General features: G+C 61.8%; 5 protein-coding genes across 5 annotated transcripts; 3 read left to right on the plus strand and 2 right to left on the minus strand.

The window, feature by feature from the left end:
• Positions 1-965: 965 nt before the first annotated feature.
• A1Q1_02036 (GFO/IDH/MocA family oxidoreductase) lies at positions 966-2,230 on the plus strand (the record flags this gene model as incomplete). The annotated part of the gene is made up of 4 exons (XM_014325044.1): positions 966-1,172; positions 1,304-1,465; positions 1,514-1,971; positions 2,038-2,230. The coding sequence occupies 4 exons, from the start codon at positions 966-968 to the stop codon at positions 2,228-2,230; spliced, it is 1,020 nt and encodes a 339-aa protein (XP_014180519.1).
• A 912-nt stretch (positions 2,231-3,142) lies between these two features.
• On the plus strand, positions 3,143-5,453 carry A1Q1_02037 (allantoicase; the record flags this gene model as incomplete). Its single annotated transcript, XM_014325045.1, has 2 exons — positions 3,143-3,262; positions 3,330-5,453. The coding sequence occupies 2 exons, from the start codon at positions 3,143-3,145 to the stop codon at positions 5,451-5,453; spliced, it is 2,244 nt and encodes a 747-aa protein (XP_014180520.1).
• Positions 5,454-5,627: 174 nt separating this feature from the next.
• A1Q1_02038 (uncharacterized protein) lies at positions 5,628-6,075 on the minus strand (the record flags this gene model as incomplete). Its single annotated transcript, XM_014325046.1, has 2 exons — positions 5,628-5,855; positions 5,944-6,075. The coding sequence occupies 2 exons, from the start codon at positions 6,073-6,075 to the stop codon at positions 5,628-5,630; spliced, it is 360 nt and encodes a 119-aa protein (XP_014180521.1).
• Positions 6,076-8,465: 2,390 nt separating this feature from the next.
• Positions 8,466-9,349, minus strand: A1Q1_02039 (uncharacterized protein; the record flags this gene model as incomplete). The annotated part of the gene is made up of 2 exons (XM_014325047.1): positions 8,466-9,185; positions 9,233-9,349. 2 exons carry the CDS (start codon positions 9,347-9,349, stop codon positions 8,466-8,468), a joined length of 837 nt encoding a protein of 278 aa, XP_014180522.1.
• A 1,578-nt stretch (positions 9,350-10,927) lies between these two features.
• Positions 10,928-11,810, plus strand: A1Q1_02040 (uncharacterized protein; the record flags this gene model as incomplete). The annotated part of the gene is made up of 2 exons (XM_014325048.1): positions 10,928-11,046; positions 11,126-11,810. The coding sequence occupies 2 exons, from the start codon at positions 10,928-10,930 to the stop codon at positions 11,808-11,810; spliced, it is 804 nt and encodes a 267-aa protein (XP_014180523.1).
• Between the last annotated feature and the right edge of the window lie 450 nt (positions 11,811-12,260).

Here is a 12,260-nt window from a genome sequence, read left to right on the forward strand (position 1 = left end):
CCGCCGTCGTCGCGGCGGGGGGAGGCCTCGCGAGGCTCACGGAAACCGTCGTTGGCCGGAGCCGAGTTCTGCCAAACTGGGCGCGTTAGGCATCTGTCGGCAAAGGTTGATAGTTGTGGTGAGAAGAAGCGAAGCACCGAGTCGGAAGTAGCAAGACCGGGCTGAGAGAAGGAAGGAGGGGGAGGAGCCGTGTAGGAGCTGGAAGCTGAAGCTTGCTTGAAGCCACTGGGAATGATGCCGCAAGCGAGCAGCGGCGGCGTACGGGCAGGCGACGGGCGACTCCACAGGCGCAGAAGTGACACAATAGAACAATAGGCGTGTGCCGGGTGAACTGAAGCCACTAGATTCGCTGACAAGTAATCACAACACAGCAGCCGGGTCCGTGTCGTGACGCGCAGGTCGTAGACGTTGACTCTGATGCGCCGCCCACTGGCGGCGCGGGCTCATGCTGGGGTGGATACAGAATAACAACGCGGGTGATCGAGAGATGCGCGCGCAACATGACGAAGTCGTCATTTTGGCAGCAACCTATGCGGGCGATTACAGTCGTAGGGCGCGCCGGGTATCACAGTTATGGTGGCAGGAGATTGCGGAGCGGAAGAGCGGGCTGGAACATACCGTCGGAGGGGTCGGACATGGTGGTGGATGGAGGATGGAGACGAGGTCGCTGATGCTGACCGCGAGCTGCTCATCAACATGGTGGCAGGAGCTAGGCCCGCGCGAGACGCCACCGCGGCACTTCGGGTTTATGCCCGTCGCGTGTCGTGGCAACGCCCCAGGGATAAGTCACCGTCAGCCCCGGCGGCAATGGTCAGGCACAGCCAGTGTCATGCCGTCATAAGCCGTCCAGAAGCGGAGCATCCCTCCCGCGCTGACTGAGCAGTCACCGACTTTCTGACAGCTGACGACAACAACTTTGCAAGGGTCTTCCTTCTCTCTTTCACCTCTGACTACTGCTGAGCACCATGGCTCCCATTCGCGTCTCTATCCTTGGCACTGGCCTCTCCCTCCAGGCCTTCCACTTCCCTCTCATCGATGCTCTCCCGGACAAGTACGTTCTCCACTCCGTCATGGAGAGGACGGACCGCGGCAAGGCCAGGGCTGTCTGCGGCCCCGACACCAAGGTCGTCAACACTATCGACCAGGTCGTGAATGACCCCGACGTCGACCTTGTGAGTAGCCCTACGCTCGACGCATCTGACAGCAGGTCGTGATCTCCACCCCAAACAACACTCACTACCCCTTCGCGAAGGCTGCCCTGGAGGCGGGGAAGAATGGTGAACTAACTACGCCAGATTGTCAGCTGACCCCAGTTATGGTCGAGAAGCCTGTCACCCCCACTGTCAAGGAGGCTGAGGAGCTCGCGGCTCTTGCCAAGTCCAAGAACCTCGTTTTCTGCGCCTACCAGAACCGCCGATGGGACGCCGACTTCCTCACCCTCAAGGACCTTCTCAAGTCGGGCAAGGTGAGTCCCCATCGCTAGGATTTACTGCGTGTCTATCGCTGACCTCAGCTCGGCCCCATTCACGAGATGACCTCCCGCTTCGATCGTTACCGTCCTCTGCCTCCCGGACACAAGTCATCCTCTTGGAAGGAGACCCCGGGACAGCACAACGAGGGCATCTACAACCTCGGATCGCACGTCATCGACCAGGCGCTCAACCTCTTCGGCGTGCCCGAAAAGGTCTGGTGCCGCAATTACGACGAGCGCGGCGTCGGTCTTGACGAGTGCTTCGAGATGGAGCTGCTGTACCCCCCTCAGCCTGGCGCCACCGGTCCCCTCGCCGTCCACTTGGGTGCCAACATGCTCAACTCCGTTCCGGTCCAGCTTCGCTACCTCGTCAAGGGACTGAAGGGAAGCTTCCTGAAGAATGGCCTCGACCCTCAGGAGCCTTTCCTCCGCGCTGGAAAGAAGGTGCGCGACGAGGGCTTCGGTATCGAGTCTGAGGACGCTTGGGGAACGGTGTCGACGTGCGAGGACGGCAAGTGGACGACTGAAAAGTGAGTGCCCCCGATTGATCGGACGCTGACTCGCAGGGTGCCGTCGAAGAACGGATGGTACCCGGCCATCTACGAGAACGTCTACGACGCGATCACGTCGAAGGACCCGAGCAAGCTTGTCGTTCAGCCCGAGCAGGCTATCTGGACGATGAAGATCATCGAGCTGGGCAACAAGTCGAGCAAGGAGGGTCGCGTCATCGACGTCAAGGCCGAGGCTGACAAGCTCTGAACCTCGGGCCGGGATATGTGAATGCCGCAGAACCCATGTGCCGAGTATGCCGGTGGTCTGGTGATCGCGCGATTGCGGTATGGCCGACTCGTGATTGGGTTGACAGGGGTACATGCCCAGCGTACGGCAGAGTTGGTCATCTGAGCCCAGGTGATATGAAAGCATTTAGCCTGGAGCCCTGGGGAATTAGACGATGATATGATATCCTAGTCACCGTATGAAAGAGTTGAGCGGCCATGTGCGACGCTGGAGGCACCCGCGGCGGCAGTTTTACGAGGATATCTTGCAGCCCTCAGGGGCGTGGGCGAGGATATCATATCATACCCCGCCTGACTCTCGAGCTAGGCTAGTCGGGATATGATATCCTGGGCGGTGAGAAGTATGCTTCGATATGATATCCTCTGCCCATGTGGATTGGGCAGCCTTGGTGGGCCGGGAAAAGCGAGGGGAGCAGCGAATGCATGTCGAGCTTTTGCTCCGGGGCCTGGGTCATGCATGCAGTGGCCGAGGAGTGACCGGGCGATGAACCGGACATGTCGGGCAATTGGATGGCTCTGATTGGACGAAAAAGCCGGCTGATAAGGGGAACCGTCTGTTGCCGGGGATGAGCGTCGCTGGGCTTCGCTCTATGCGCGCTTCTATCCTCTGCCCGCGACCAGGCGGGGCCAGGCGTGATCGGATGTAACTGCCCCACCCACTCGCTGCCCTCCCCTCGAGCCACTCGACTCGCACGACTACTTAACCCTCCCCTCTCCACGACATTTGCTCTTCAAGCCCACTTCCTCCTCTCTCTCTTCAGCGATTCCTCTCAGAGAACCTCGACAAGTGTAGCGTTGTAACTGTCTTATCTCCACTTATCACGACCCGCCTACCACCCCCGTTGTATCTTAAACGCAAATGACTCAGGAGATCATGCCCCAGGAGCCTCCCCAGATCCCTCTCGACGAGTTCGATGGCTTCAAGACCAAGTTCACCGAGGTCTCGGTCAACGCTCTCGGAGGAGATGTCATTGCTTGCAGCGACGACTTCTTCGTCAGCAGGCACAACCTCATCAAGCCCGGAGTGAGTTTCCTGCTATCATCTCTTGCTGACTCCACAGCCCGCTGTCTACATGAGGGGAAGCTTCGGCCCCAACGGAGCCCTCTACGACGGATGGGAGACCCGCCGCCACAACCCCAGCTACGACTGGGTCATCATCAAGCTTGGCCCCAAGGCCTCGCACCTCGACTACTGCGACATTGACACCGCCTGGTTCAAGGGCAACGAGTGCCCGCAGTCCCGCGTTTACGGTCTCCTCCTCTCTGACAAGGAGTTTGCCGACCCGAAGCTCAAGGTCAAGGCCAACGACGAGCGATGGGAGGAGCTCCTCTCCACCGTCACCCTCGGCCCCGACTCGCGCCACATCTTCAAGCTTAACGACCGCGCCCAGGAGGGCCAGTGGAACTGCCTCAAGGTCCTCATGATCCCCGACGGAGGCATGGGCCGTTTCCGCGCCTACGGCCGCCCTCTTCCCCCCAAGCCTCTCCCCTCGTTCCCCTCTGCCGACGTCGAGCCCATCAACCTCCTTTCCCCCCTCATTGGTGGCCACGTCGTCACCTGCTCCGACGCCAACTTCTCGCCTCCCGTCAACCTCCTCCGCTCTGGACGTGGTATCGACATGTCTGACGGCTGGGAGACTCGCCGTTCGCAGATCGGCCGTGGCAAGTACGCCCCCGGCGCCCCCCTCGAGGGCCAGGAGCGCAAGGAGTGGGTCATTGGCAAGCTTGGCTCGTCGGGCAACATCCAGTACGTCGAGGTTGACACTGCGTTCCACCCCGGAAACTACCCCGTCGCTACCCAGATCGAGGCTACCTACCACGATGGCGAGGAGGTCCCCGCCGACGCCAAGTGGGACGTTGTCGTGAAGAAGACCCCCTGCGGCTCGCACCGCCAGCACTGGCTCGCCGTTGAGCGCGGCCTCGAGAACAACATCTACTCGCACATCCGCTGCTCCATCTACCCCGACGGTGGCTTCAAGCGTCTCCGCATCTACGGCCACCCCCTCGCCCCCGGCACCAAGGCCGCCGCCCCTGACCCCGTCATCGCCCTCCCCCTCACCTACGAGCAGTTCAAGCCCTACGGCTCGGTCATCCAGGGCTTCTCCCTCCCGACCTCGTCCCCCAAGGGCGTCCCCGTCACGACTGCCAACCAGGGCACTGCCTCCAAGTTCCACCGCCTCTCCGTCCTCCCCGAGACTGAGGCCACGATCTCGGTTCAGAAGGCTGACAACAAGAAGGTTGCCGGTTCTGCCAAGGTCCCCACCCTCCAGAAGGCCACGGCCCCCTTCAGCGTCATCCCCCTCCCGACCGCCGACATTCAGTCGTACAACCTCCTCGTCGCCCAGTCTGGCTCGGACGGCAAGCTCGACGCCTCGACTCTAAAGGCCTTTGTTGCCACCGCCGGCCAGGGCGTCACCTTTGCCGAGGGCACCTGGTACGCTCCCCTGAACTGCGGTGACTTTGTCTCTGTCGGCCCCTCTGCCGGTGTCCAGGCCGGCGAGACCGTCGAGGCCAATGTCGACGTCTACGTCCCCGAGTACCCCCAGGCCGCTGCCGAGGACGCGCTCAAGGTCCCCACCCAGACTGCGCAGCTGAACGGCCACGTCGCGAACGGTGTCGCCAACGGCGCCTCGGGCAAGCCCATCCAGCCCGTCCCCATCACGGAGAAGAACTGGGCCAAGTACGGCTCGCTCATCGCCCCTGGTGCCCAGCCCGCCGAGCTCACCAACTCGTACCCCGCCGACAAGGGCGCCAAGACTGCCATTGGCGTCTTCCGCGCCACGCCCAAGGTCGGCCTTGTCCGCGGCCAGAGCTTCGACATCAAGCTCCTCGAGCGCCACCCGCACACCTCGCAGGCCTTCGTCCCCATGGGCAAGGGCGCGCTCGCCGACAAGGGCGAGGAGGCCCTCGCCCCCGGCGGCACCTTCCTCGCCGTTGTCGCCCAGGCCGGCTCTGACGGCAACCCCGACCCCGCCACCGTCGAGGCCTTCCTCGTCCCCGCTGGCCAGGGCCTCATCTACAACCAGGGCGTCTGGCACCACCCCGTCCTCATGCTCGACGCCACGGTCGACCTCGCCTGCATCGAGACCCAGATCTGCAACGGCAAGGACGAGGCTGACCCCTCGGACTGCGAGCTCCTCGAGTTCTCCCACCCCATCGCCGTCGTCGACGTCCCCGCTAAGTAAATAATGCTCGGACAAGGAGTCAGAAGTTCGGAAGTAGCAGTAGCAGTATGGTTTTTGGGTCTAGAGGAAGTACAATCAGTAGCAGTAAAAGTGTCCGAATAGTTGTCTCTAAAAGGGTATTTGCATGGATCTCAAATGTTTATAACAGTTGCAGGGCCGCGATAACTCAAGGGGTTACAGCTTGATGTCGAATCGCTCAGACACGGCAAGCTCCTTACCACTTCCATCGATGACTCGAAGATAAGTGCCGGCCCACTCGGCAGTCTGCGCGTCCTTGGTCGTAGGCTTGTATGCGAACTGGCCGTTGCCCGCGCCAAAGTCGCCAGAGAAGATGTCATAGTAGATGAACTGCGCCTTGTTGACCACCTGTAGCTGGAAGGTGAGCTTGCCGCCGGGTCCGTCCTGTGGTCAGCTACGTCATGACGGCCTTCATAGCCTGGTCTACCGCCCGCTTGACGGGTCCGAGGGGCCACGAAAGAAAGCAACTCACTTCCCAAGAGACAGTCTCGCGGTTTCCCGTCTTCCACTGAGCGTCGCGCGCGGGGCTGGTGATACGGAGAGCCAGAGCCTGCAGTCCGAGGAAGAGGCAGAGGGCAGCGAAGAAGCGGAAGTTGTTGAGCATGGTGGAAGTGTTGTTGGACTGAGGCTTGCTGTTGTACGTCCTTCGAATCGAGGGCTGGACAGATGATCAGAGACGTAGATCGGGCGATAAGACAGGATGAGCGTGAGTCGAGAGTGGGGAGTTCAGAGAGGGCAGCAGATGCTTAAGTATCTATCGCGCTGTGAGAGCACGCTCCCGGACATTGCGAAGGTAGTCGACCCGTTAGGCGAGAGAGCGCTAGCGCTGCACCAAGACGTCTTGCAATGCGACCACGCCGTCATCATGCCGCGGTCCGAGCCGTAGTCGTGAGAACGATGTGCCGCCGACGTATCGACGATCAGCCCGGCAAGCTCTGAATTGCTGAATTGGCACATGGGCCAGTGCGCACCGGGTGATCATTGCACTTTCTGGCCGCTCACATCTGAGGTCTTCCCTCGCTCTCTGTACGTTAGCTGGGTGTGTCGCCAATATCCTCAGGTCTTATGGCGTTGCGAGCATGCGGGCATCTGCAGACCCCGCAGCATGGATACCTGGGAGGGGTGGAGAGGCAGCTGACCTCGAGCGTCAGCGTCATACCGGTGCACTATCTAATCTACATGAGCAAAAGCCTGCGGACAACGTAAAGCGAGGCACAGATGAGTGCACTAGCCCTCTGCTCCTAAGCGAGGGCTTGGTGGAATGAGGGACCGCAAAGGCGCGGAAGTGAACTCTGTTCAGCCACTAGTCGCCATCCTTGGCCGAAGCTCTTATCAACCCTCCGGGCAGCAGTGCACGTACTATGGCGCAATGACAGACCACGAGGGATAGCTTGACGACAACCCCCGCGCATCGCTCGCCCCAAGCCCACTTTTGCCACTGTGCAGGTGTGGAAAGAGGTGTGGCCTGAGGCGATTACGAAAGTCCGCCTTCGCTGGCGTACCAATACTGACGTCCCGCCGGGGGTCCACTGCTGCACAGCCTCTTTTCAGCATTCTGGCCGCGCTGTCTGTCTCGCGTGTTCGGTCCTCTTCTGAACCTTGACTATCTCGATTCGTGCGAGTCGGACCCAAGAGCAGGTGCCAGTCGCTGGTCAAGTTGCAAAGGTGCAATCAGAGTGTTGGAAAGATGAACCATGACGCAAAACGTGCCTTCCTCGAGTCGGTCACTCTCGTCCATCGATCGGCCGGTGGACCACCGTGACGCCCAACATTGCGCACTAACTCGTGTTCCTGCACTTCCGAGGATTCCTGCTGATTCCAGTTGGCTGCTTGGATAGCGTGACCAGTGCGGATTGCAACATCCCTCACTGACTGGACACCCGAGCGGGCTCTCGGCATCATCTGCGGTTGTGGGCTGTGTCTTAGTGCCCATCAGCCGCTTCTTGACGAGTGTGAGCAGTTGGACTGAAGGTGCTCATTTACCACAGACCATGCGGGATCTCACTGGGAGTTGATCTGTTCCGGCCGCCTGGGGTGGCCGACAGCACACGAGACTGAAACATGCCGGAGGCTGCGAGAGGCGGACTGTCGGAGGTACGCAAGGGCACTCCGGCAACTGTCTTACATCTCTCCAACCGATCGAGTACGCGAGATAAGCCGCCTCACTGGTCCCGCAGAGCTGCACTGCTGCCATGGTTGTGGGCTACCCGGCGCTCACACCCCTCGGTCGCAGGTAGTTCTCCGATGGGCCCGCCGGACCTTCCTATCCTCATGCGCTGCCCACATGTCTCCTATGCGTGACAGCACATGAGCCCTGTCTGTGCTGATGGCGTCGAAGTCCGAGCTCTGGGGTGTCGCCTGGGCAGTCTGTGCACAGGTCACCCGTTCGGTATCGGCACGATCGAGCGGTGCACTCGTGTGCCGCGATATTGCCTCATGCGTACGGCCGCTAAGCATACTCTGCCCTTCCGTCTGCCCTGCTGAGATCCTGTCCTGCCTGTCCTGAACTCGCTCCGAGCTCGCAGTCGTCCGCCTTCCTGGACAAGTCCGCCGGTCCGATCTCCTGATCATTCATACTCTCTCGCCCCCGAGATTACGATCGACTGAGGTCTGCTGAGTTGTGATTCATCGAGAGCCAATCGTGTTGTCGGGGAAATGAGTACGCATGCGATCTCTTGCGATCTCACAATACTCGTGCTCGCCCCCTCCTCCGCGGGGATGCGATTGTGCGCAGTCCAGATGCTCCTGCAGGCATCATTGACAGCATAGCTCAGGTTGCAAGCCGGTGCTGCCCTGCATGGCGGCTTACGTTATTTGTCTCCTATCGTCACGCACTGTTGCTGTGACTACCCTCCCCATCTTATCATATCTCCAGCGCAATATGCAGATGCGTACAGTATACATGATGCAGGTAATGACTACTGTACAGACAACAGAGACCCGGAAGAAAGCGTTAGTATGGCGGTGTCGATGTCGAATGTGGGTGAGTGTCGCTTAGGCGAGGTACGCGAGCGCGCCGGCCGCGAGGAGGACGAGGCCGTCGGCGCCGAGCGGAGCGGCGCCCGAGTCCTGCGTCGCAGAGGGCGAGACGGCAGACGTGCCGCTCGGCCGGCGCGAGGTCACCATGCCCGGCACCTTGACGGAAGAGGACTCGGAGGGGCGCACGAGCGTGTTGCCCTGCTGCGTCGAGGAGGAAGCCTGGGCTTCTGGCGACTCAGAGGGCTGGGCCGAGGGCTGCGCGCTGGGGGCAGCGCCATCGTCAGTAGCCGAGGGGGCGGCGGAGGGCTGCGCGCTGGGCTCGGCAGAGTCCGAAGCCTGGCCCGAAGTCTCGGCAGAGGGCTCGGCGGAAGGCTGAGCCGAGGGGGAGGGCTGCTGCGACGCCTCGGGCGACTCGGAGGGCTGCGCGGAGGGCGAGGGCTCTTCGGAGGCAGAGGGCGAGGCGGAAGCATCCGAGGTGGGCACGACGGGGACCATGGTCTTGGACTCGTCGGCGGCGGACGCCGAGGCCGACTGCTCGGCCCCGCTCTGGATCTGGAACGTGCCGCTGCGTCCGACCTGCTCGTTGCCGTCCATGAAGCGGATCTGCGCGCTCTCCGCGCTCGCCTCGGGCGTGAAGGAGAACGAACCGTCGGCGCTCGGCACCTGCGCGATCGTGTGCCACTGTCCGTTCACCTGGACCTGGATCTGGACGTTGGCGGGGTCATCGGGCGAGTGCTGCGGTGGTTAGATGGGCGCGCGGAGAACGAAAAGAGATCACGCACGATCCAGTTGATGCTCGCGGGCTGGCCGACGGTCCACTGCACGCCTGCGACGGGCGAAGTGACCTGCAGGGCGGCGGCGGAGCCTGCGGCGGCGAGGAGAACAAGGGGCAGCATCATTCGTGGTTGAGTCGGGGTGGAGAGACAAAGGTGTCGTACATCGCATGTGTTATGAGCAGCCTGCGGGTGTTTGTTTGGGCCAGGGCGACGCAGACGCTTCCGTCGACACCCGCAAGCCGGCCGTGAGCTTGGGTTTGTTTACATCGGCAGGCTGCGTGACACTGGCAGGAATGGGCCAACCAGCGAGCGCGCTCGACGCCACCGTAGCGGGCAGCCGGCTTTCAGCGGTCGCAATCGCTTAATATCGCAGGCTGGTAGAAAGTGAGATCTCGATGGGATCGAGGTTTCTGTCCATTCACGCATTCATGACTTTGGGCTCTTTATGCATGTCGAGGTGTCCCATCCGGTGTGCAACAGAAAGAAAGCGATTGCGGCAGCACCACATGGTCTCGGGTCACGAGGCGAGTACGAAGCCTTGTTCGACCCGAGCGACCTCGGCGAAGGCGGAAGGCGTGACCCTGGTGTTCTGCGGCTGTGGGGCTGGGAGATCTGGGGACATGCGGAGCAGAAGAGAAAGGCGTACGACTGCTGCGCTCAGTTCTAGCAGCGCGCGTGGGCTTCCAGCAACTGGACCGCACAGTTCTGACAGGGCAGCGAACCTTGAGTTTTAGACCAGGGGCTCGTGAACCCGCGAGGTCCGGCGACGGCCACGGTGTGTCCTGTCGTACGCCCCGGTCCGCCAGCCCGACACACCCGTCCATGCATGCGTACATGACTCACAGGCCCGTTTCGGGCATGCGACCCCCGTTCGGACCTGCACTACAGAGCTGGTCTTTCCTTGCGCGCAGCAGAAGAAGGGTCACCAAGTGCGAGAGTGGCGTCGTTTATTTCGTTTAGTGCGTGCGGGTCCCAGCGGGACAATTGGATCAGATGAATGCCCAGTTCAGGACGGACCGTTGTTGGTCCAGGAAACGCAAGGAGGCGACAGAAGGTGTTACATTCGAAACGGCGTGCGATTGGAGAACAGTTGACACCAGCGCAAGGGACAAGGAGATGCCGGCGCTGCGGGGGACTCCACTCTAATACAGCTTAAATGCTTTAACCCCTTCCGTTCGGCGCAGCAGCAGCAGGGAGTGCTCGGGCCGCACGCTGCGGCGCGCAGTTGGCCCGACGGACGTGCGGTGCGCGCGGGAACCCGGCTTCGCCACCTGACAAAGGGCCACAGGTCCCGGGCTACAGGTGGTCGGGTGGGTGACCAACACTCAAGGGGTAAGGGTCTCACCTGACACACTTAGCAGGAATGCATGCTTGCGCCTGCAGCTGAACCATCCGAACCGCGCAGAAACCATCGCTCCTACTGCTGCTGCGAGCGATGGTTGCTGCATAGCAGTGCAGGACACCGTTGCTCCGCACTACGGCTGTCCTGCATCTCCTGCAATCCGATCCTGCATCCTGCCATTTGCATCGTCCAGTCTGTGTCCAGGTGACAGGAGAATAAAAGAGCCAGCTAGTCCGAGTGACTGCCCCCCTCACCACACTCCTTTACTCTACCTCGACGTATACCCAACAGTCCTTCGCCCAGCGACCGCAGCGCTCGTCGCCGTTTGAATGCGCCTTTGACCACCGACACTCCTTATCATGCTCTCAGCGTGGGCCGTGCTGGCCGCCCCCTTCGCTGCCGCCTTTGTCATCACCGCGCCATCGGCAGACAACCCCCTCGTCGCGGGCAAGAACAACTCGATCGCATGGGACGCAGAGTCTAATGTATGTTGACTGACGGCGGCACGCAGTGCCGCTGCCACTGGTTCTTTGTGCCGTGCACTGGGTATTGTGCAGAGCAGGATTGCAGGCATTGCCGCGCACTGCGCACTGTGGCACCAGCAACGGAACAAGAGCTGATCGGCAGACCGATGCGCCCTCCCACTTCGCGATCGAGGTCAAGGCGAACGGGCACTGGATCCCGCTCGGGTACGAGTTCGCCGACGTGCCCTCGGACGCGGGGACGATCAACATCCAGCCCCTGGGAAGCGGGTACGAGACGGCCGTCCGCTTCGTGGTCGACGGCGAGGTGCTGGCGTCCACGGAGGACTTTACGGTCCAGCCGCCGTCGTTCGTGAAGCGGGACGAGGAACCGTCGGCCGCCGTCGCGCCCGCCGCGACGAGTGTGCGCGAAAGCCTCCTGCTCGCCCCCTCTGCTGCCGCTGAGGCTGAGGGCACGGGCGAGGCGGCCGCCCCCGCTGCTGAGCCCGCTGAGCCCGCTGAGACGGAGACGGACGAGGGCAGCCTCCTCCTCGCGCCCAGCTCGTCCGCGCCCCCTAAGCCGACGAGCGAGACCGCCCGCGTCGCCAATGGGCCAGGCAAGGCCGGCCCCGCGCCCACGCCCGGCGCAACAATCGTCGCAAACGGCACGACGCTGACGCTGAGCGAGGACACGGCGACGGTCGAAGTCCAGCCGGCGGGGAGCACGCTGCTGCACCAGTCGCCCCTCCCTTCCTCTTCGAGTGCCGGCGAGTCGAGCTGAGGGGAGAGCCACAAGGCCTCCTCGGGAAGTCCCTCGTCCTCTGGCCCCCTCAGGCTCATTAACGACGGGGAGGAACTCTCCTCCCGCGCCGGGGCCGGGATCATCACCTACTCTCTCGCCCCCGAGATTACGATCGACTGAGGTCTGCTGAGTTGTGATTCATCGAGAGCCAATCGTGTTGTCGGGGAAATGAGTACGCATGCGATCTCTTGCGATCTCACAATACTCGTGCTCGCCCCCTCCTCCGCGGGGATGCGATTGTGCGCAGTCCAGATGCTCCTGCAGGCATCATTGACAGCATAGCTCAGGTTGCAAGCCGGTGCTGCCCTGCATGGCGGCTTACGTTATTTGTCTCCTATCGTCACGCACTGTTGCTGTGACTACCCTCCCCATCTTATCATATCTCCAGCGCAATATGCAGATGCGTACAGTATACATGATGCAGGTAAT

Source organism: Trichosporon asahii (assembly GCF_000293215.1).
Source record: "Trichosporon asahii var. asahii CBS 2479 unplaced genomic scaffold scaffold00050, whole genome shotgun sequence".
Lineage (NCBI taxonomy): Eukaryota > Fungi > Basidiomycota > Tremellomycetes > Trichosporonales > Trichosporonaceae > Trichosporon > Trichosporon asahii.